This window comes from Cebus imitator, unplaced genomic scaffold (genome assembly GCF_001604975.1).
Source record: "Cebus imitator isolate Cc_AM_T3 unplaced genomic scaffold, Cebus_imitator-1.0 Scaffold81, whole genome shotgun sequence".
In the NCBI taxonomy this organism is placed as follows: domain Eukaryota; kingdom Metazoa; phylum Chordata; class Mammalia; order Primates; family Cebidae; genus Cebus; species Cebus imitator.
The window spans coordinates 2,865,280-2,889,514 of record NW_016107396.1 but is presented as its reverse complement, the minus strand read 5'-3'; the positions used below and the strand labels follow the sequence as shown (position 1 = coordinate 2,889,514).

Below are 24,235 nucleotides of genomic sequence, written 5' to 3'. Positions count from 1 at the left end.
GTGTGTGTGTGTGTGTGTGTGTGTGTGTATTCAGGTAGTACACAAATTCAGAAGGAAGAAACTTTATTAATAGCATACTAGTAGGTTTTTAAAATACTGGGAAGATTCATATCAAAACATTGAACTAACCAAGACAGACAGCCGTGTTCTTCCTTTAATGTTGATCTCAAAAAGCTGTTTCTCAAAACTGAGCTTCAGGCCGGGTACAGTGGCTCACACCTGTAATCCCAGCACTTGGAGAGGCTCAGGCGTGCGGATAACTTGCAGTCAGGAGTTCAAGACCAGCCTGGCCAACATGGTGAAAACCCATCTTCACTAAAAATACAAAAATTAGACAGGCATGGTGGCAGGCACTTGTAATCCCAGCTACTAGGAGGCTGAGGCAGGAGAGTCACTTGAACCTGGGAGGTGGAGGCTGCAGTGAGCCGAGATCGCGCCACTGCACTGTAGCCTGGGCAACGCAGAGAGCCTCAGTCTTGAAAAAAACAAAACAAAACTGAGCTTCATGTCTTGCTCAACTTACCCCAGCCCCCTTATACAGCTCTGCAAGTCTTCCCTATCTAAATTAATGATCCCTTTATCCTTACAAGTTGCTTAGGGCAAAACCTTGCAAGAATCTTCAGATATTCTTATTTATCCATCTCCTACAAGCTCAAACATCAAAAGACTGAACTGTTCACCCTGTTCATTATCAAAACAACTGAAAACCTGGCCAAAACCACTACCACCTTAACATCTTGAGTATGTCACTGCTTCTATACTCTATAATCAATATAACAGCCAGAGGGATCTTTTAAATGTGCTCTCGCCCCCACCCCCCAGGAAAAATAAAAAATAAATGTGCTCTCTTCCACCACTGCTCAAAACCCACTCCCTCAATGGCTTCCCATCTTACTTTGAGCAAAAACCCAAGTCCTCAAATGTTCTATAAGGTTATCAACTCCCTCCTTGCTTTCTTCTTCCTCCCGCTCCCTGACCCCGACCCCTGCAGCCATGCAGGGCTCTCTGCTCTCTGGGTGCTTGGCTTCAGACTTACTCTAGGCTGATGCCTTCTACACTCCCTACCCACTCTCTGCCTTAAAAGCTCTTCTTCTAATTCTTGCCCCGAGATATCTTGGGGCTCACCCCTCACCCGCACAGGTCTTTGTTTTCTCCTCCAGGTTACCCTCCCTGCACCCAGGTGTTTGTCTGGTTTATTTCCCCCATTACAACCCCAATATTTAAACAACTGCCTGATATGCAGTTAACAGCTCTTACATGTGGAATGACTGAATGGTTATGCTTGCAGAACCAAGGAATAGGTGAGACATGAACAAGTCAAGAACTGAGATAAGCTTATGAAGATGATAGCCCTCTTCCATTTGGCATGCTGGGCAGTAGGAGTTCTTAAAGCAGAGGAAGGAAGTATGGAGACAGGAGTGAGTCCAGCTGCCACAAGAGGATCCACCCACATTCCATCTTGCCATAGAGTCAACGTTTGCAGACCTCAATGCCCATCCGTGCCCCCAAGACAGGCCTGGTAGAGGCAGTTGTTACTAGTTCAAATCATAAATGGTGCTGTGGATCAAAAAATGATATTTCTAAGGTCTTTCAGACTTCAAAGGCATAAACTTTTACATTATGGTTCGTTCTCAAATATGTCATTTTTAAGCATTTGGATCATGCCCAGGTTTCTTAACAAATGACAAAATATATTCAGGAAAATGCTTTTCAAACAAGAGAGAATATTCTATATGCTGCAAAACTCAATCCTTTCTTTCCTTTTCTTTACCTAGTGTTAAGGAAAGTAGCAGCTAGCTACGAACCAGACACTCTTTTATGGGCTTGACAGAGTTCATCCTACTTAGCTGTCTCATTGAGGTATTATTATGAAGTTCAATTTATAGGTAGAGAAATAGCTCCTCCAAGGTGACACTGCTAATGAGTGAGAGAGTTGGGATGTGACCCCAGGCAGGCTGGCCCCAGAACCCAGGGTTTCCAGGTTTATGTCACCTCTGTGTAGTGCCTCTTGGTTCTGCCTACCCAATGCCAATGCCAGCTTGGGTCAACAAGACCTTACATGATGAATGCCATACATTTATTCACAGAAGGCATAAAAATATCTCATTCATCAATTCATTTAGGTAGTTAAGGAGTTAAAAGGCCCAATAAAAAGATTACTTGATATTTGTATTAAAAGATTAGCAAAAAATATACAGAGCAAACAACCATTTTTCTTAAAATGAGAAAGCCAAGAGAGAACAGTAAGAATAGACAAAATGCAATATTCTTTGAAAAAATTCTTTTCAAAAGTAAATATTGAGCCGGGCGCGGTGGCTCACGCCTGTAATCCCAGCACTTTGGGAGGCCGAGGCGGGTGGATCACGAGGTCAAGAGATCGAGACCATCCTGGTCAACACGGTGAAACCCCATCTCTACCAAAAATACAAAAAATTAGCTGGACATGGTGGTGCATGCCTGTAATCTCAGCTACTCAGGAGGCTGAGGCAGAAGAATTGCCTGAACCCAGGAGGAGGAGGTTGCGGTGAGCCGAGATCGTGCCATTGCACTCCAGCCTGGGCAACAAGAGCGAAACTCCGTCTCAAAAAAAAAAAAAAAAAAAAAGGTAAATATTAAGAAGCCTGCTTGAAAAACAAGTAAACAAAGTCTTATAAATATAGTTACTCATAAAAAGTGGTTTCTTTTGGAAACATTCAACTGTGTACAAGTCAGCCATAACAACTCATGTTAACATAGTTCTTCAAATCCTCATGTTTTGAGGAGGAAACATTACAAAAGAAAAACAGGATTCTATAAATATTTCAGAGGCTCTAACCAGGAGTGGACATTCAGTGAATGCAATAATCTGACATTCAATGCATGCGTTCTGATAAAGAGGGATCACAGAATGGAGGAAATTTTAGCTAACAAAGTACTTCCAAAAATATTAATTTCCACTACCCCAGCTTTTCAAAAGACCACATGGTAATAAAAAGGGACTTGGTAAGGCTAGGCTAAAAATCAAACATTTTCAATAAATATCCTAAGTCATACACATACATATAAATGGCATTATAAATACATGAATTCATCTCTTCGAACTAAATACTGGATTCCATAATTTAAAGAACATATTACTTACAAACAAAATCTTGTGATAAGCAAAGTTGTACTTCTGTGCTCTCTCCTATAACTTTTAAATAGGTAGGAGGAAATGCAGATTTAACTTAGCTTTTATTTGTATTTATTTATTTATTTTTTTTTTTTGAGACAGGGTCTCACTCCGTCACCAAGCTGGAGTGCAGTGGCTCGATCTCAGCTCACTACAATCTCCGCCCACACTCTCAAGTGATCCTCTAACCTCAGCCTCCTGAGTAGCTGGAACCACAGGAGTGCACTATCATGTTTTTTGTTTGTTGGTTTTTGTATTGTTGGTAGAGGGGGTGGAGGTGGTCTCACTTTGTTGCCCAGGCAGGTCTCCAACTCTTGAGCTCAAGCAATCTACCCACCTCAGCCTCCCAAAGTGCTGGGATTACAGGTGTGAGCCACCGCACCCAGCCTACTGTAGCCTCTTTTTAAGAGTTTTGTTTCGTTTTTACTTTTTGGAGAACTTCTTTAAATAGGCGTCAACCATCAACCTTGCACCTTGGAGCAGCTTCCCAGTGCTATAAGTACCGCCTGACCAGCCCAGCCAAAGCCCAAGTCCAGTTCAGCCTCCAAGCTGCCATCACCATTCTTAGGTGATCAGTCACCACTGATCCCATCCCACCTTTAAATCCTTCTTCCTTCTATCCAGCCCCTCCTCCATGCAGATTCCAGTATCTCAGTCCTTCTGGATTAACAGGGTGTCTCCCAAAACAAGAAGTTTATCGGATAAGTTACCCTTTGCTTAAGGGTAAAAGCCAGTGAAGACTTGCCCTACTCCCTCCTTCCTCTCTGCCCTCAAACCAGGCTCCCATCCTCTCAGGCCAATATCAGTAATGACCAGTAGAACGAAGTCAGTGGTGGGAAGCTGAGGCTGGTATGGGCCGGCTACATGCCAGCCAGCAGAGGAGCCGACCTGGAGCTGTGGCCCCACACAGGGCACTCGCTGTGTGGACAGCTGCCCACCCTGCCACCTTAGTGCCTCTTGGCTCTGCTTCAGCATAGGCTGAGAATGGTCTGTCCCTCTCTTGTTCTTTCAGGCCATCAAGTATGGGCCACCCACCACAAGCTGCAACACTGCAAACACAGAATAATGAGTCTCCAGAGCTGGAGATGCAGCCCCAGACAAAGGCCTAGAACTGCAGACCTCGCAACAACTCAGCTAATCCCTGGGGTCTGGTCTGAGCCCTAGGTGAAAATGAGAGGTCTGGACTCACAGTCCTTAAGGCTGTTTCCATTCGCACAATCAAGATCCAAGATTCAGCTGAGATCCTCAGGCCGTCCCAGCCTAAAGTCATTGGAGAATGTGCGGGGCTTGTATAATTTTGGCAATTTTAACTGCTGTGTGGAATCCAAGTTATGGCTGAGTATAGGGTGGGTGTTGCAGGCTGCTTTACTGCTTAAAGATTACTAATACATTACAGAAAAATGAATGTTTTTTTCACTTCAAGATCTCTTGATTTAATGATTTAGCATTAAGTCATTTAAAACAACAGGAAACAAAATGGTAACACAGCTAGGCACAAGCAGCAAATCTCTTTTATCTTTGGAAATGAATTCCTTCAATGAAATACATACTGTGGATGCTATGTGAGAAACAGTTCCGGTCAGCTGGGAGTCTAATACCGAGTATTACAGCCATTCCTTTGATTTTTCTCCCTCCCTCGTATTTGGGGATTTTTAAACAAATGAAAGGCAGCATTATTTCAGCTTAAGGCACAGGCATAAGTCACATAAGAACAAAGAAAGTTTTATTATCACATTAAGCACTGAGGAGGGAAATGTGCTTACTGATAACTAATTTAGTGTTCTAGGCTATTAGGTTAGTGCTTGCTTCCTGCAATCTTCTAGGCCAATATTTACGATTTAGATCTTGATGGAGGTAGCAATGTTCAGTTAGTGAGAAGGTCATCAAGGAGGGAAAGGAATTTTTAAAAAGCAGAACAAAGTACACAGATAGGGAGAAAGGCACCCTTTGCGTCTCAGTGGTCTATAGAACATTTGCCCTCTCTGCCTGTAAAGTGAATTAACATTAACCACATTTCACTCCGGCAGCAGCGTGCTAGCTCCTGACAAAAACTCCTTTTTGAAAGCCTGGAGGAAAAAAAAAAATCCACACACACAAAAGAATGTGAGACATATTGCCACAGGCCAGTGTCTTGGGCTTTTTGCCTAAGAGGTTTGCTTTCAGCAAGAAGAGGGGGGGAAACAACACTCTAACAACAACAGCTTGTACAGTACAATGAACAGCCTCCCTGCTTTTTGGCAGACGTTCCCAACTAACAGTTCCAGTGGCAGTGCCTCGAGCCCATTCAAGAATTCCATTTCATAGAAAAGGAAGTGCTTCAGATCTACTCATTTGATCTTTCAGCATGTGCAAATGCACCTGCTAAACACCGAGTCTGACAGCCCATACAGCCGTCTCCCCGGTTCCCTCTTGTCCGTCTTCACCAGTAATCATATGGGTTATTTCAGACTTGGACTTAGGTGAGATGAAAAGTACATAAAAATCACGCCGAACGTCGCTACGGCTGCGGCATGAGCTTAGGTTCGACGTGCGGATGGAATTCCCTTCTCCCCACGCCAACTTCCCTGTCACTTTTTTCCTGGAGCAGGTCAGAGGGTTTGGTTTTGTTTTCAGCTTCCAAAGGCTTACCTCGAGGTGGCTTCCTCCCCTCCCTTGGCAGGGCTGCCCCCCACGGCCTGGTCCTTGCCGCTGGGGTGGTAGGCAGTTAGCACCACTCCCTGGGAACTGGAGAGCCAGCTCATGGTGAGAGAAGGGGCATAATTTCTGCAGTCCTGACACAGAGACCGGGAAAGAAGTTCCTGTCTCGCCCGGCAACTCGCTCATTAGCATCGGCGAGCTCCTCCCCCCAGGCTGGAGAGCCGCACGGGGAGGGGCGGGGCCTGTCCCGGGAAGCGCTTCCTGCCTCTCCAATTAGAAGCCGCCACTCGCAGCATTGTTCAAGCTCGGGGCAATTCCACTGTGGGCGGCTTCGGTGAAAGGAGGTGACGGCTGGAAGGGACGGGTTGCAGCCACCCCCGAGTTAGTCTGGTCTAATAGATTAAACTGCCAATACGTATATTCAGCTCTTCACTGTAACTACCAGCCGTCTTGCTTAGGAAGTCATGAGTTACTGCAGAGCCTTTTTCTTCCCTCCCCAACTCCCCTTTCCGTCTGATAATTTCTGCTACTTCATGTAACATGAGTAAGAGCATTTCTTAACCCCTTCACGTTCAGCCTTAAAATGAACCATAGTAAAAACCAACGAACCCCGCGGCAAAACTGTGCCATCCAGCCGACGAGAAAGGCTTGACCTCTTGCTTCCGGCTAGAAATGCCCTCATGAAAATTATTGTGTGTCCGGGAATGTCGTCTTTCACATAAAAGCCAATGTCAAATGTACGTCTTGTTTTATCAAGATACTCTTCAGCACCAAAAAGGGACAGATCTACCAAGGCTCTGTTAAGCGTTATTGCTGAGAACAGAAGCAGTCCCTACCGTTTGCTGAGTACCTACTCTATTCCAGGCTCTTGTGACAGTTGTTTCACATGTACTATCTCATTCCATTCAGTTCTCCCTCACACATACATATACACACACACTCCCTCACACATACGTATACACACACCCTACAAGATTGATATCACTATCATCTAAGGTATACATAACACAAGGAAAGTAAGGCTGAGGCATGAGTGAAGTAACTTCACTAAGATAACACGGTTGCTAGTGCCAGAAGCTGGATCTGAACAGAATTCTAGGCTGAATTCCCTTTTTTTCCCCACCAGTATGCTGTTCTTCGTTTTGCAGATTAAGAAACAACTTCAAAAGTCATCATAAACACAAAAGACAGCTCTGTTCTTTCTCCCCCTACCTCTTCCACTTAAAGAAAAAAAAAATCTTTTTTTGTTTTGTTTTTGAAACAGGGTCATACCCTGTCACCCAGGTTGGAGCACAGTGGTGATTATAACTCACTGCAGCCTTGACCTCCTGGGCTCAAGAAATCCTCCAGCCTCAGCCTCCCCAGTAGCGAGGACTACAGGCATGCACCACCACACCCAGCTAATTTTTTTATGTTTTGTGGAGCGAGGGGGTCTCACTGTGGTGTTCAGGCTGGTCTCAAACCCCTGGGCTCAAGCAGTCCTCTTTCCTCAGCCTCCCAAAGTGCTGAGATTACAAGCAGGAGGCACCACGCACAGCATCTACTCTTTTCAACATACCTAGTAGTCTGAAGGGTTTTTTTAGATTTTTAGGATTCATCCAACTATCTAGAATTCCCCATGAACAAGCTTTCAATTCCATCAATACATAAACTTGTTGCTTATACCTTTTCATTATTTAAAACAGTCATGGGAAATAATTTGTTCATCCTTACATACTCTCAAAGCATCTGAAATTTATTTTTGAATCTTCTTTAATTTACAAAAGTCCTCCTTAAAAGAAATTTGTGTCTTCCTCCCCTCTCCTTGCACAATTAATTGTGCAACTTTCCCATTTCCACATCCATAGGAATTCACTTGCTGTTTCCTTTTTATCCCCGTGACCTCAACCACGCCTGGACCCTATACTCCAGTCTTAGCTCCAATCTTACAACAGCCTTTTAGCTCATCTCCTTGTCACCTCCTTTAAATTGCTTTGACATTATGACCACACCCCGGCATAGCCCTCATGAACCCTCTCCTTGCTTAAAAACCACCATTGGCTCCCCACTGCTAGCAGAGCCCATTCCAGGCTTTTGAACAGATCACTGGGCATTCCTGCTGCCTTATTCATACAAGTCATTTCATCTGCCAAACACAGTTCCTTCCGGACCCACTCTCATTCCTTTCTCTTCTGACAGCTTACTTAATTTTTGTACCTACTGGGCCTTCAGTAAACACTGAAGGGAGGAAAAACTGAAAGAATTTAAAGGATCCTTTAAAATTCTACTAAATTTTATATTAAAATTGGTCATTTTAGATAAGCAGTTCCCATGCACACACCAGTGCTAACCTATGATGAAATGTTCACCAGTTCAGGCAAAAGTAAAACTCTAGAGAGAGTAACCCAAAAATTAAAGTAAATTAGAGTATATGTGCTTTGTCTTTTCAACGTCTTTGGGTGGAAAAAAAATGTTAATACCCAGCTCATCTACTCCTCTTTTTTTTAATGTAGCTGCTCTGAAATGCAAACATATGCGAATCACGATCTTATCTTTTGGAAATTCTTTTCTTCTGCACTTCCCTCTCCACCCCACCCTTTTCTTCCCCCTTACTTCCCTCTACCTCCCTTTTTACTGTCTTCCTTTTTACTATTTTCCCTTCCTCCTTTGCTATGTCTTTAGCCTGTCAATGTCAACCATGCCCCCTGGCAGCCATGGGCACTGTGCCCCTACGTGACAGTTTGTGATGAAGATTTTGTCCAGTTACAGCCAACACAATGATTTAGTTATATTTTTGCCTAATTATGATCTTTTCACCTGTTTAATAAAAAAATCACAATGTACAGTTTGCAATGTAATTATTTTACAAGGTCAAGGTACTATTTGGGTTTGCAATAACCACAGTTTTTAATTTTTGTGAGGGAGAAAATCAAATGTGATACAAACTGATTTACATAGCTTAGTACGTAAAATTTGAATCCTTCTAATTTAGCACTCAAGTACCTGAAAATCCTCTGAGCTTTTTCTCCTTTCCTCCCACCAAGTCCTGTTGCTGCTGGTCTAAGTGTATTGCCTATCACAGGCAGAGAGCTGGTAGGGTACTGTGGCCTGGTGTGCATGGCCTCAGATACCTGCTCAAGTAGATTAAAAATGTTTTCAGAATTTTCCCATCCCATCAAGGAAGCAAATCTAACTACCAGTATGGTCCCTTAAAAAAGCTGTTCTTATTTCACACCGTAAGCTGTACTAAGATTTAGCTCATGTCCATCCCTTATACCATTATCTCTCTTTTGCAGAGAGACAAATATTATGAAAAAAGACAAAACACTTTTTACTCCCTTCCGCAACCATTTTAAACACACACTGAGAACCTCATGTCCTTGAAGATGTTAATATTCCAAGCTATTGAGTGCATGCCAAACACTTTCCTGTTATGAAACATCTCACAAAGTAATTAACAACATCAAGACAGTTTAAACATTCATTTCATTCATTCTCTTTAAATGGGGTGTACTAGAGACAGAGGAGGGAAAAGGAAGCTGTAATTTATGTACCCGAATAGGTTGTTAAAGATAGGGTGAAGATGGTACTGCAGCCTCTGACAATTTGACACCCATATTCAAAAACAATGAAAAAATTTTTCTTCAGTTCAGTGCTAGAGGTAGGGAAGAGTTTATCAGCTGGTTTTCATATATTGATTTAGGCGCCTATTTAGCAAATATGGAATTATATTTGAATGGTGCCATGCAATGCAACCAACATATACTTTGTCAAAATTTTCCTCAATTGGTCTAAGTCTCTTTAAAAAAGAATTAACGAAGGAGAGTATGTACACACAGTCTCTATGTGATGACGAAAAACTATATAGGTACAAAAGCCATGTGAAAAATGACCTTTCAAATGGCAAAATTAAACCCAATTTTCAAGATTATGTCATAACAAGAACTTGAATACATTAATCATCGACGGTGAAGTTGAAGTTTTACATAGGTTATAAAGCCTAGATGTATGAAGTAGCATTCACTAATGAAGAGGAAGGGTTCTTAACATCCCTCACCTGATGTTTTATCAGGACCTCCTATGAATAACTCTTGTCAGCTTACAAAGGTAGCTACTTCTGTGCTAGGGTACTATGATTGAAAATTATTCCAAACTATTTCCTTGGAAATTACAGGGTACTACGGTACTATGTGCTAGGGTACTGTGACCGAAAATTATTCCATATACAGAATCTCAAACTATTTCCTTGGAAATTACACTCATGGTTATTATTTCTGCCCCTGGAACAACAAGAAACATTCCTTTTCCCTTTCTCTGGACAGCTTCTAAAAATGTCTGCATTATTCTTCAAGTTATTTTCTTAACTGCTCTTCCTGGGAGAAAATACTAGCCATGCTTGGGATAATTTGTAACTGCTATTGCCAGAGGCTAATTTAGGCTTTTTGGCAATAGTTTAGAAAAGACGTTTCTTACAAAGAGTTTATTACCAATAAATTACAGCAGCTAATATTGAGTGCTTACTCTTTGCTAGACATGGTACACACGGTCTATCTTTAATCATCCCGACAACCACAAGGGATAGAAATCAGAATTACACTCACTTTAGAGATGAGGAATTTGAGGTCATCCAGTTAGCAGTTGGCAGAACCAGGACACGTAACCCTGGGTTTATGTGATCTTTGAGCCTGAGCCTTTAAGCATTATAAAGGTTACAGCTGCCCTAGAGTTGACATTATTTTATTTCTGAAAAGAATCATGTGAATAACAAAGTAAAATAATCTACAGAAAACCTAAGGTCCTTAATCAAATGGAATATTGATATAAATGCAATGCTATGGAGATTTATATTCAATTCTTTTCTGGTACTTTGAAATTTGTTTTTTATTTCAAATAACAGGGGTAGTGTGGCATAATATATATACCACTCTAAAAGGTCATCATCCTTATGCCATTATACCTAAACTTGTTTCCACTGATAGAAGTGAGAAAAAGTACTCTGATCATTATGATAATTTTTTTTTTCTTACAAAAGCAGATTAGATGTGTGAAACCCAAAGCTTCCAGAATTTGTTAGCTATGGGGCCTTGGATGAGGCCTTATGCAAGGACCAGACTCTGAAGATTCAACTTCATTTAACTTCATGACAAATCTGCCATTCATATCAAAACTAGCGTAAGCTGGAAATTATCCAAGAAAAAGTGCCATGACCCTAACTTTTCTTTTGGTTTGTTCTTTATTGAAAAACAGTATGGAGACCCATGCTATAAACGCTTGCAACTGGAAGGATGAAGTATATTCTGGAAGCTAATGCAGACTAGAAAAGTAGAATTTTGTTTATGAATATAAGGTTCTATTTAAAAAATCTACAATTGTCTCAGTATTAGATTTGCCAAATACAAAAGGCCTTGTCCTGGAGTAGATTACAAAGGATACTTATCCCCTTGTTATGTAAAAGCAGCCACTGTGAGGAAGAATGGTGAAGCTATAGATCTAAGGAAAGGGATGAGTTGATTCATGGCTTGGAGGAGAAAAAGAAAAAATGGAAGCCATGTTTCTTTCTTTTTTTTTTTTTTGAGCCGGAGTCTCGCTCTGTCACCCAGGCTGGAGTGCAGTGGCACGATCTCGGCACACTGCCACCTTCACCTCCTGGGTTTTCTCCTGCCTCAGCCTCCTGAGGAGCTGGGACTACAAACACATGTCACCATGCCCGGCTAATTTTTATATTTTTAGTAGAGATGGGGTTTCACCATGTTGGCCAGGCTGGTCTTAAACTCCTAACCTCGGTGATCTACCACCCTCGGCCTCCCAAAGTGCTGGGATTATAGGCGTGAGCCACCATGTCCGGCATTTCTTTTTAAATCATGGTTATCCAGTCTAAAATGAAAGCAGTTTTTCTAATGTTTTGAAGTAGTTCCTATTTTTTTTAACCAAAATACTTGATAAAACTGCACAAATGCCATCAAATAATAATTTCTATGTTCTGACCCCATTGGGGTATTTTCAGTGCTAGAAATGTCATCAAAAATGGTGAAGCTTTCTGCTTCTCTTCTTGAAGGTAGAGGGGAAAAAACGGTGAGCCAAGTTTTTCTGGAATCCTAGTACCCTGCTTACAAATGGAGCATCTTAAATGTTTGCCAGCACACCTGGTTTTCTAGTGAAGAGATTAGATTCACATATCATCATGGATCATTGCTCTCCACAAGTGTGCAAATTAATAGCAAAAACAGCTATTTTAGGGCCATGTAAGTTATCTATATCATCAGAACTTGGGCCTTAATTACTAACGTCTTAAAATGGAGTATTAAGAAACAATAGAAAAATATTAGTATTCTCTTTTATGACAAAGCTTCATTAATTTTCTAGAGTGTATCTAGATATGTATGACTGTATTTTACAGAAAAGTTTTAGTTTTTAAGAGAAAAGAAAAACCCACCCTCAAGATAATTTCGAAGGGAAATTTAATGGACATGGGAGGTAGCGTATTTAATAGTAATTATTTCTGGTCAATTGAATGATTAAATCTTTTCATTTTTAAAGACTCAGAACAAGCAGAGTTGTTTTGCACAAGCAGCATTGTGTCAGCGGAGATTGGAAACAAATACTAGACAAAAAATTTTTAATGCCATAATTGAATGCTGGCACAGAAATGGGCAATGACTTCTTAAGCAAAAACCTGTAAGCAAAAATCTTCAGAAGGTGAAGATAACTTTTTTCAAATTGGCTTTTACTCAGACAAATGGGAGAGTAACAATTCCTGGCTTCCTGACACGACTTCAACTCAGGGCCTTGGGAAGATTCTAGATAAGTCAGCCTTGACATAGGCCTATTTGTATCTAGCAGAGCAAGTTACATGAATTTTTCTCTGTTTTTTGACACAGGGTCTCACTCTTGTCACCAAGCTGGAGTTCAGTGGCACAATCATAGCTGACTGTAATCTTGAACTCCTGGACTCAAGTGATCCTCCCAACTCAGCCTCCTGAATAGCTAGGACTGCAGACATGTGCCACAATGCCCATCTAATTTTTATTTTTTTTTTAAGACAGGGCTTCACTACTTTTCTCAGGCTGGTCTTGAACTCCTGGGCTCCAGTGATCCTCCTGCCTCAGCCTCACTGAGTAGCTAGGATTTCAGGCAGAAGCCACCATGCCCAGCAGGTTATGTGAATTCTAGTCTCCTCTACAACTATAGACTTCTGGGAACCAAGGTTTTCAGGAATTATTGTTAGCAAAATGAAAGCAAAATATTTTTAAAAATATAGCCAAGTGTAGTGGCTCACTCTTGGAAATCCCAGCACTTTGGGAGGCCAAGGCAGAAGGAATTGTTTGAGCTCAGGAGTTTGAGAGCAGCCTGGACAAGATAGCGAGACCTTGTCTCTACAAAAAAACAAACAAACTATGTGTGTGTGTGTGTGTGTGTGTGTGTGTGTGTGTGTGTGTGTGTATATATATATATATATATATATATATATATATATATATTTTTTTTTTTTTTTTTTTTTTTTTCACCAGACAAGGTGGCGTGCACCTGTAGTCCCACCTATTCAGGAGACTGAAGAGAAAAGACCCCTTGAGTCCAGGAGGTCAAGGCTGCAGTGAGCCATGATCAAGCCACTGCATTCCAGCCTGGGTGACAGAGCAAGACCCTGTCTCAAAAACTAACTAAATATATATACATTCACACACATTATTTTGTGGAAAAATTGAATTTTCTTGAAATTTATTTGGGAAAGAATTTACTTTGTCTCTTATATGACCATTGTGACCACTGGGGTTTTTGTTTTCTGGAAATAATCATTATATTTTTTTCAAATAGGTGAGCTATAGGTAAACAAATTTTGTACTGTATTCCCTCAATTTTAAGAAACAGATTTTAACATATATAAAATAGTATATACCTTAAAATCATTCAGATTTTTTGATATGGTAGCAAGATTTATTTCCCAAAAGTCAATTAACTTGACTCATCTTACAATTAACAGAAAGCTAAAATTAAGAAATATTGTACTCTGTCTCTGACAAATATAATTTACTTACCTACCTTGTTGGGTATAATGTATTTGCTTCACTGGTTATATGCAATGCATATAACCTTTCTCTATGCAAAAATAAATTTCTAGTAAAATAAATAAATTGCATCCAAAATTTTGAGTATGATTGATCATATATATATATTTGGAACTGAGATCCATGTTTCAACTGATTCCATGCCTTCAGAAAAGATTAAGAATCGCTGTGTAGATATTACTGCAAAGGCTTTTCACCCAAATGCCCCATACCTTACTCTAATTGAGAAAGAGCTCTTTATATAATATCCTAGCACCAAAATGGTTTGTACTCCTGAAATACACTCTGAAAATAGCTGGAAAGGCTATTTCCCTCATTCTATTTAATAATTTGGCTAGCTGGTTTGTTACAAAGGCTCAAAGAACACAGCTATAATCACAAGGACCTTGGCCTTCTGAAATTTTAAAACAGAGAGACTTAAAATTATGGGGCTGAGGTTGTCCAGAGTTTATCTATATCTAGTCCAAATATCTTTTTTCATAGAAACAGCTGCTAAGGAAACAAAGGTTAGGCAACAGCTGGTCAGGCAAATGGTTACCGAGCCAAGACTGTAAGATTTGAGGAAGCCTCCATATCCTGGCACCAAAATGCCTTCTTACAGCATAAATTGCTCCAGTTCAAAGACTGCCTCAACACACACTCCCTGGTTCTATCAAAATAACTATTGTAAGAACCCATGTCAAAGCTTTAAGACTCAATCATAAATAACGTCTTCAAAATTTCTATTCCACCCCCCCACACCCCTACCAAAAACAACGACAAAAACTCAGAAGATTGTCTATAATTCAAACAGTGAAAAAAAAAAATCAAATTCTACTACAAGAGTAAAAAATATATTATTTTCCATCAACCTGTCTTCCCAGTAACTATGTTTCATCTTCATATTTTTCTTTAAAAGTCTATAAGATACATATTTTTCCTTTTCCAATAATAAAATTACATTTTTAATACCAGATATGTTATATTCCTACAAGTAAGGATTCATAACAATAAACATAATAAAATTCCATCTAGCTATCATCCTTCTAGGCACGTCACAATACATTTTATATATACAGAGAATCCTGTAAACACTGTAGATTAGATATATTCATTTAAAAAAGCTTTAATCACAATTGGCATGAGGGCAAAGAAGAGCGGGAAGAGAGTGCCTTGGATGTGACAATGGTAGATTACTGAAGTAGTCTTAAAATTTTTTCCAGAAGGTAAATATAACATTCTAAGTGTTTGAGTTTAAATCATACTCTGTGATGTTCTGGGAAATTTATATCACTATAAATTATCAAGCATTCAAATCAAGGCAGGAGAGCCACATTTGGGGTCACAAAAATGAGACATCTATCAGAATTCTCCTTACTATGTCTGCCAGGCTCAAAAGTAATACTTGTCTTAACCTTGCAAAGATCATCAAAATAAAACCGTGGTGGGCAATTGAATACATCAGTTGGAGAAAACAAAGTGAAATAGGCAGAGCCCTTTGTGATTTCATTTCTTTCAAGAGAGACTACCTTTACAGTACTTTATGCAGTCTATTGGGAACATTCACGTATTAGAGGAATATAAAAAGAAATTCTGTAGAGTTATCATCAAACATTTTCTTAAAAAGACTTGTTCAAAGTTTCAGTCCAGAGTAAAAATTCTACCATCTCAATCTGAACAAGCACCACCAAACGATCCTGTCTGAGACTCCTCAGCTCATCCAAGAGCAGGTACCAGGCGCCAGCAATGGTCTCCTCAGGTGCTTTGAGGGGGACAAGGAGACCTGCCTCTAAAAAAATAATTCCCTATCAATCTGCAGTTCCACCGTCAAAGTCACAAGTGGGGTCATAACACAGAGTCACTGATCCACTTCAATCAAATAGCTGTAAGAGGAATAGATGAATTGGATACAAAAATCCAGCCCCCAGGAGTTTATATTCAGTTAGGATGGACAAATGTGTGCCTATTTATGCCATCAAGCATAAAATCATAAATGCAAAAATAAGTATACTCCATTGCTAAGTGAACATTTAGTTGTAAATATTTCCAAAATCTATTAAAGTTTCACAATTAAAGTAGTAGGCATATGTGATTTTCCCATAAGTTTTCGGTGTTAAACGCTTATAACTAGAGAAAATGCTAATAAATACACATCAGGTACTAATACACTATATCTTGAACTAGGGTGGGTAGAGCAGGGCTTTTCATAAGGAGGGGGAACAAAAGAAGCCAAGGTCAAGGTATGTTCACAAAGTGCTGTGAACCACACAGGATGGGGAAGGGGAGGCAGGCTTGGGAGATCCAACGCAGAAATACATAAATTTCTACCAGACGTTTAGGGACATCCAGTGCCTTGCAAGTATTTCATCTATATTCCATAGCAGTAGGGAATAATCCAAGGTGACCCAGCAAGATAGTAACATAATCAGATCTACACAAAGAGAAAATACAGTGATGGCTGAGAATAAATAGCCATGGACGGGAGGAAAAGAGGGGTAGGAGGTTGCTACAGTGAACGTATCAGTTAGGAGACTGCAAAGATAGGACAGCAGGGGCAGATCCATCCCTGCTTCACTGTCTCCCCCAGCCCATGCTACACACAGCAGGGGCAATGCAAAGACCCACTGCAGCAATAGAATGAATCTTCAGGACCTCGTAGATATGTGGAAGTGGGAATGAAAGAGGGAGTCCAAAACTATCCCGTGGATTTTACCCTAGATGAATGGAAATGTCTGACAAATGGTCAGAAAACAGACCCTTGATAGTCCACACAGCAGGAAGGCCTCAGGCATATAGTTTTGAAGTGTGTGGTAGCAGACAGTAGGTGGGGAAACTGTTGAAAACTCTCTTTTCATAATTGAAGTTTTAGATCTCTAGGCAGCCTTCCCCAAGAGAAATAGTTGTCCAAAGGGTTTTTCCTGTGTCTGCCTTATTGATGAGTGCTGCATTTACCCTTTTCTCAGGGTTGCTTAATTTTCATACTGGGAGTCCACGTGAGTCCATTAAACTTCAAAACTTCAGGGAACTTTTTCATCAAGGATACAGAGTTAAGGGCAGAGCAAAGGAGGGCAGAGAAGAAAGATCAGAAAAGTGAATTTGCTAACATCTATCAAGCTTTAGACATTCTTTGAGCTCTTTAAGATCTCTTTTTCTCTTAATTCTCTATTTGACAACAGAGGGATGATGACACTCTAAGAAGCATCAGTCATTTGGTTGCCCAAGATGGTATAGCCAGCTTTTGTAGAGGCTGGAAGGAGGCTAGGCTCACCTAGAAGCCTAACTGCAACTTCCAGTAATAGGTACCCATATCATCTTCCCTTTGGTTTGAGGATATTTTATATTACGGAAATAAGTTTATTTGTTACTTGATCCATTTGCAGCCTAAATGTGATTATTAAACAAAACAAAATGCTAAAGATAAAAAAAAAAAAAAAAAAATCATAACTGAAGATTTTCTGGCTAGACCATGAAAACATAAAAGCAATTTCCACAGGAACTTACCAATGCTTCCACCCTGGATGTTTAAGGCCTGAAGGTATAATACCTACTGTCTATTGCTCTATCACAGTATAATACTGATAACTTATTTTGCTTTCAGGTTGACACCACGCTCTGAGGTTTTAGTATTGATCTTTAATTTTCAATCCATCCTCATAGTTTTGCTCTATCCAAGCAAAAGAATAGTATGAATTGATTTATGGATCACAGTTTTTTTGAACATTTGGTTTATATGACCTCAAACCAATTTTCTGTGAACAATGAAAGGAGGAAAACATCTGCTCCAAAAAATGCTAAGCCAGGTGAATAATATCCTTCCCCTCACTTCCTTTTCCTCTTCTTTAAATAGAGGCCCATCCTTGTTTACAGGATGAGGGCAAGAGGTAAAATCCTTTCCAAAAAGGATGTAGTGTATGACATTGTTAGTAAGTTATTGTGTAAAACTGCTACATTGGCAGCCCAAGGAGATTTATTCAACACAAGAGTAGCTAAGCTCTCACCTATGTCAATAGATACCTTTGAGAGGTCTAATGGAACACTAGGGAATATTGGAAAAATCAAAGGCTCTAGGGAGGTCTCTCTCTTCACTCATTCATGCCACTAAACTTCTGTTTCTGCACCCATATAATGGAAATGCCTCATTCCTGCCTACCAAAGCTGTACTGAGGTATAAATATGCTTGTGGAAGGGATAGAGAAGAACAGGCTTTCACTGAATTTTGTCCATTGAACGTCTGCCTACTGCCAAAGCCCTAAAATGGAATGCTTTATTCCCATCATATAGACAAGAACACTGCAACTCAAAGATTAACAGCAGGACAAGCTCTTTGCTCAAATTGCTTAGATTAAAAAAAAAAATAAGCAGATCTAGGATTCAGAATAAAATATCTTTGATTCAAAAATTCATGCTTTTCCCATTATCCTATCCTGTATACAAAGCAGAATATGCATTGTTAAGGTGAGCTTAGTTTTGTTATTATTAGTTATTACCAAATCTAAGAAATCGGTCACTTGTTAGACCCACCATTCATGATTTTGCCAACAGCTTGCAAAGAAAAAAAAACCCACTACCAATAATATTATGAACCATTTGTAAGTTGCACTCCAATTTCAGAGAAGTTTACATGTGAATGAAATAAATATACATCTTAGAATCAACTGGAGACAGATATAGAATGCCCAAGTAGAACCAATTTTTAAATGTCATCCAAAAGTTACAAACTTCATTCTTTTAAGGCTTACCAGGTTTTTCAAATCTTTAACAAATGATAGAGTCATTTATTCAGTCAATAACATATACCTACTCTGTGTTTAGCATTGTATTGACCTTCAGGGACAGCAAGTATACCAAAAAATAGCTCTAGATATGATGATACAAGACTGCAAAGATAAGAGGATCCACAAAGCATGGAGTAGTTAATTCTCCCAGGGACAGAATAAGCTGTCCATTTTTTTTTCTTGGCAAATACAAAGGTCAAGTTAGTTGCAGGTAGTCACTAGCTCCTCTTCATCTTTATTACACACAAGTAACTGACATCAAATGCAAAGCATCCATTTTATTATGAAAACTCCTACCCTGGATTCATCTGTTTATCCTTTGTCACCTTTAAGAAGGTTTGCTGCCTTTCTGACTGGCACAGAAGTCTTTATAATGGGACATGGATTATTGGAACCTGCCTAGGCCTGGATTCCTCCAGACTTTGCATGTCACCACCTGTACCCATCACGTTCCTTGGCTTGGTTTTTGGACTCCTGGACAGATTCTGGGATTGTTCCTTGGCTGACCTGCACCTTAGCCTTTTCACTGACACAGTCCTGTTAAGATGTGTTTTCTGTGTCTTCTAGGAGTACATGTGAAGCCCTGAGCAGGCCCTAGAGACCACCTGCTATGCCCTGGATCACTTGGCAATGACTCAGTTTACTTCCTTTAAGATTTCTGTTTTGCACCAATCAATGAATTTATTGCAGCCTGATAGACATGTGTTAGAAACACAGTCATTCATTTCTGAATATCAAAGCCACTTACTTGTCTCGTTAATTGATGCAGCAAACTTCAAGTTAATTAATAAAAGAAGAAAACCTCTAACTATGTTTTGATAGTTATGGATTGTCTCTTAACTCTCTATTTCCTGGATGAATGTGACGGTTACCAAATTGGCTCTAAAATATCACCCATGGCATAAATACTGCCAATTCATTTGTTTATTGTTCTGTGAGAATGTGTTCCTTGCCTATGCAGTTTATTCATTCAGCAAATACTTGTGGCATGTACCACTAGTGAAAAGCACTGTGATACTGATAGTGATGGCAATACATTGATGAATAAGATGGAATAATGAACTTGCTAAAAGCTAGTGGGCTCAAATTTTTAAATCCTTGAGTTGAAAACAATATGCATTTATTAAAATGTCAATTATATGCTATTCTGTACTATTTTTTGTTTCTGTCTTCTAAAATAGTTTCTACCCTATTGCCTCCATTTGACAAATGAGGAAACTGAAAGATTAGTCAGAAAGATTAAGCAATTTGTCAGAGATAATGCCAACAGTGCTTAGATTTGAACCCAGGTCTCTTGACTCTACTTCAATCATCTGACCTTTTTACTAAAACATGCTGTTCATGACATCTATTCAAAAAGCGGTGTCGGCAGGACATGATGGCTCACATGCCTGTAATCCCAGCACTTTGGGCAGTCAAGGCAGGTGGATCACTTGAGGTCAGGAGTTCGAAACCAGCCTGTCCAACATGGCAAAACCCTGTCTCTACTAAAAATACAAAATTAGCTGAGCTCTATATTTTATTCATGTAAGTGCTCCATAGATTCTCCATAGATTCATTGAAACTCGTTATAATGAATTCCAGGTCCATAAGAAAGGATTGTTCCAAAGGTGACCCACTCTTAAATCAAAATAATGTTTGGTCCCAGTAAGTAAATCCCCATGGACTGGAGTCTGCTGAGTAGCAAAGCACTTGCCTTCTTGCTTACTTTCAGAGTACTCTCTGTACTCTGTCCCATCATAAGAGGGGTATGAGGCTGTTCTTTTAGGCATCTTTAGTTAGACATGTACTGCTAGAACAGATACAATAGCCTAACATTTTTAAAAAGTGACAGCCTTCATTTCTCATGAGAAAGAGCTGGTTATTAATTTAGATCCCCCTTAGACACTCTCTAGAAAGGTCCAATTACTGAAGTATGAACAACACTTCAAAGTATGACAGTTTCACCTATAACATGTTCCCATGGAATGCGTCTTGCCCTTTATTCTGCTATCAGGTAGTACTCTAGTTATTTATACTTCTGATAACCCCCTTCCCTCTCTTGTGTACACACATACACACATGTCCCCAGACTTCATAGGACTGTATGTTTCCTGAGGTCAGGGAGTTCCACCCATCTCCCTACTCTCAATATGTCATCTGGCACACAGTCGTTCATTAGCATTTGTTGAGCAAGTATGCCAGAGTGCCAAAAAGCCACTGATCTGGCCAAGGACACAAGTAAATGCCTCGAGGGCTCTGCATTCCCACAAAGGAGGTGGATGGGTCAGTGTCAACCCTGAGAACAGCATAATAGAGAAATAAGATAGTTTCAAATCCTTGCTAGAATAGTTCTCTGGTTGATAAAATAAATGCTGGAAGTCTGTGGCAAAAATAAGCTGTTGTACTGAATCAGTCATTATTAATACAACTCTATATTACCTGTGAAGGAAAAGTAACATCAGCTATCCACTCTGAAACAGCAAGAGAAAATAATCATTTCACTCTGCTTTTACCTCTCCCCTCTTAAAGAAACCAGAACCACTATCACATTAGCAATGACTAATTTGTCAATAGTCACAACCTGTCTTTATCTTATTGAGCTTCAGAATCCATGATAAAATTGCATCAAGAGAAAAACATGAAGTCCTTGATTCTCTACAGCACAGCATTAAACTACTACTTTAATCACTAATCAACAACCATAATTTAGCCTAATTATAAATTACAAGTATCTAATTTTAGAAGACCTTTGCTTTATAAATCCTAGACACTGGAGACATTATTAACTTAGCTCCTTGAAATTATTCCAGGGCCGGAAACATCCCTCGTACCTTCTTGCTGCATGTATCTGGTCTGGAAACAGGCCTGCAATCAGGATCTTTTCTTAAGGTTTACAGGGGTCAGAGTAGCCATCTATTTGGTATGAGTTGAGTATCTCTGGGAAGGAGATTATGTTCCACCCACCCAAGTCTCTCTTCTCCTATACCTGAAATATCCCCTTGGGCTTCAGACTTTATTTTAATCACTCCCTGGTCCCAGGAAGTGTGGTAAATTCAAGCCCTCATCAATGTAACAAAGATCCGAGTCAAGGAGACCTCTGAAATGGGAAAAGAAATCCCAGAAAGGAAGGGACAAATTTGCCACAGAATACACACACGTGCATGGAGAACATAAGCCTTTTGCTTGTAGCTTTGTACTACCATCAATTATGTAGGTGTTTAACATTTTCAACTAGAACTGGGACAACCAAAATATTATCTTTGTTGAGTATAACTACTTGCATAAAAAACAGATGTAAAAACCATTGTGATCCCTCAAGATGTGATGGCCCAGTGACATCTCGCTGAGTTTTCTGATTTGTAAAATGAGGGGCTGTGCTGCTCTCGGGGACCTCTGAACACCTTTAAGCTTCCACATGATGGGTCTGTGGTATATCTATGGCACAAATTTCGCTGGCAGTGTGATAGACCACACTTTGTACATTGGCAGGACATATAGGTGTGATGGTGACAGTCGCCAAGAGATTCAGAGAACAGTGTCCCAAAACTCCTGACCTCTGAAGATACTGGACAGTCAGGAGTGACGAGCAGCAAAACAAATGGGGGGGGGGAAATGTTTGCTCCCCTGGCCTCCCACCCCTTGAAAGGCTTTCTATAGGAAATTGCAACTCCTTAAGAAAGCTACAGGGTGGCAGCTTTAGCAAGTGAAGGTTAGTAACTCTTTTCCCTGGAACGTGCACGGTGGTGGTGATGATTAGTCATTTCTGATAATCACATAACTGAACATCATGAAGTACAACAGCTAATGTGTACAGTCTTTCTGTTAAGAGAAAGAGCTTAGTAGGGACTTGCTTTGGAAAAGGAAGCTAGTATTAGGAGTTTACCTTTACTGTTTAGAGTTGACATTATCTCAAAGGATGTCAGCAGCCTATATCATGGGACAGTGGGCCAGTCATGACACCTCAACCAAATGCAATCATCATAGTACCTGGTCTTCCCACTACCTTGCCCACCGTCCATAAAAAGAGGATAACCCTAGTCCCTGATAACCATGCCTTCATACCATCCACCTCCAGCCAGGACTAATAATTAATCCAGGGGTAGCACTGTGAAAAAGATCAGCAGCTTGAGGAATTTTGGTTTCCAGAACTGATATGGATACTAATTAGTTCTATAACTCCGTGCAAATTAACTTTTCTCTGCCTCCATGTCCTAAAGGGCTATTTAGACCATATGAGCTCTCAGCTCCCTTCTATCTTTAGCGATTCTTTGATAATAATATAAGTGATCTAAATGGTATCATTTATTATGATCACTTACTGTGTGCCACACACCATACTAAGTGGTTTTCGTTTATCATCTATTTTAATCCTTACAACAATAGAAGAAAATGATGTTATCCTCACTCTATAGATTAAAAACTAAGACTCCAAAATAGAGTTTACAGAGAGTTCTTCTCTGCTTACACCTTTCATTCAAAGGGTGTTCTTTGTTTAAAAATCACACACAAGTTCAGTGGGACAACAACAAAAAACTCACATAAAACCAGATTGAATATAAAATAGTATTATTCTAGCCATTCTATTTTATCAACTGATGGCTTCACTTTTTACTCTGCTTTTTAAACTGCCAAATCAAGTGAATAGATTCATTATTTTAAACACGGTGTTGCATAAATCTGGGTGACTCCTCTGACAAGCCTCTGAGGAGGAGTATGACAATGATACACAGGTACTGAAATCAAAAGCAGCTTTAGGAAAACCAATCCTCCGTATCTAGGGCCTCGTGTTAAAAATGCCTTCGTCAGAGGTGACTCCACTCAGTGCCAAATGTCTGTCATCCACCTGTCATTTCCATCAAGTATTAATATGAAAAAAGACAATGTTTTTACCTGTTATAATGAGGTGAATTTTTAGCTTTAATTTGATTGCCACCTGCTGGCTAAAAGACAAAATATTCCCTCCGTAGCAAAAACTGCTTGGTAACTGAGAAGGATAAATGCAAACAAATGAAATTCATGTCATGAGCAAAGCCAGCCTTCTCCTTTACCAGGTTGTCTTCCAAAAGGAAGGGAACTCACATTTAATGTGTCTATTATATTTCAGGCGCTTCGCTAGGTGCTTCAGATTACTATGTTAGTACATGTAATCAGCTCCAAACCATGTGACACTCCACCATTTTGAATAAGGAAAAAAAAAGCAACTGGCTTCAGATTACACAAACAAAAAGCAGCAACAATCCAAAACCAAGTCTCACCCAGACAACTTGTCTTCATCACTGACATATCCTCATTCCATGACTCCACCCTACCATGGGAGGCCCTCGTAATCTCATGATATCCAGAAAATATTGGTGGGCTGAGGCTTAGAAGCAGAGCTACAATTCATTGCAGTCTCAGAGCCTTCTGATATTTCACAGGGAGGCAGAGACAGGCCAGATAAATACCGCAGAACATTAGCAGGGAGAGCCACCAACAGTTAGTCAAAGTAAGGAAGAACGGGAAGACTGTGAGAGCCATCAATACAAGCAACATAAAAGAATGAGGTAAAAAAAGGACTTAAGTAATTACAAATGTTCAGTGCTTTAGAAAAAGAAAGAAAAAAGAAAAGAAAAGGGAAAGGAAAGGAAAGCAAAAGAAAGGGAAGGAAGGGAGGGAGGGAGGGAGGGAGG

The 24,235-nt window shown here is 40.0% G+C and overlaps 1 protein-coding gene across 3 annotated transcripts in view; it reads right to left on the bottom strand.

Moving 5' to 3' along the window:
- Positions 1-24,235, bottom strand: part of ARHGAP18 (Rho GTPase activating protein 18) — a 197,661-nt gene that overhangs the window by 129,802 nt on the left and 43,624 nt on the right. The window contains exon 1 of one of the 3 annotated variants that reach the window (XR_001826694.2): positions 5,780-5,994. The exons of 1 other annotated variant lie outside the window; for it this stretch is intronic. Coding sequence is in view for 1 of the 2 variants with exons in the window: in XM_017533283.2 (XP_017388772.1) it covers positions 5,780-5,892 (113 nt within the window). In the remaining variant the exon portion in view is untranslated. Of the gene's footprint in view, positions 1-5,779; positions 5,995-24,235 lie in introns of those variants that run through there. One more of the 3 variants, XM_017533283.2, reaches the window with a different exon arrangement.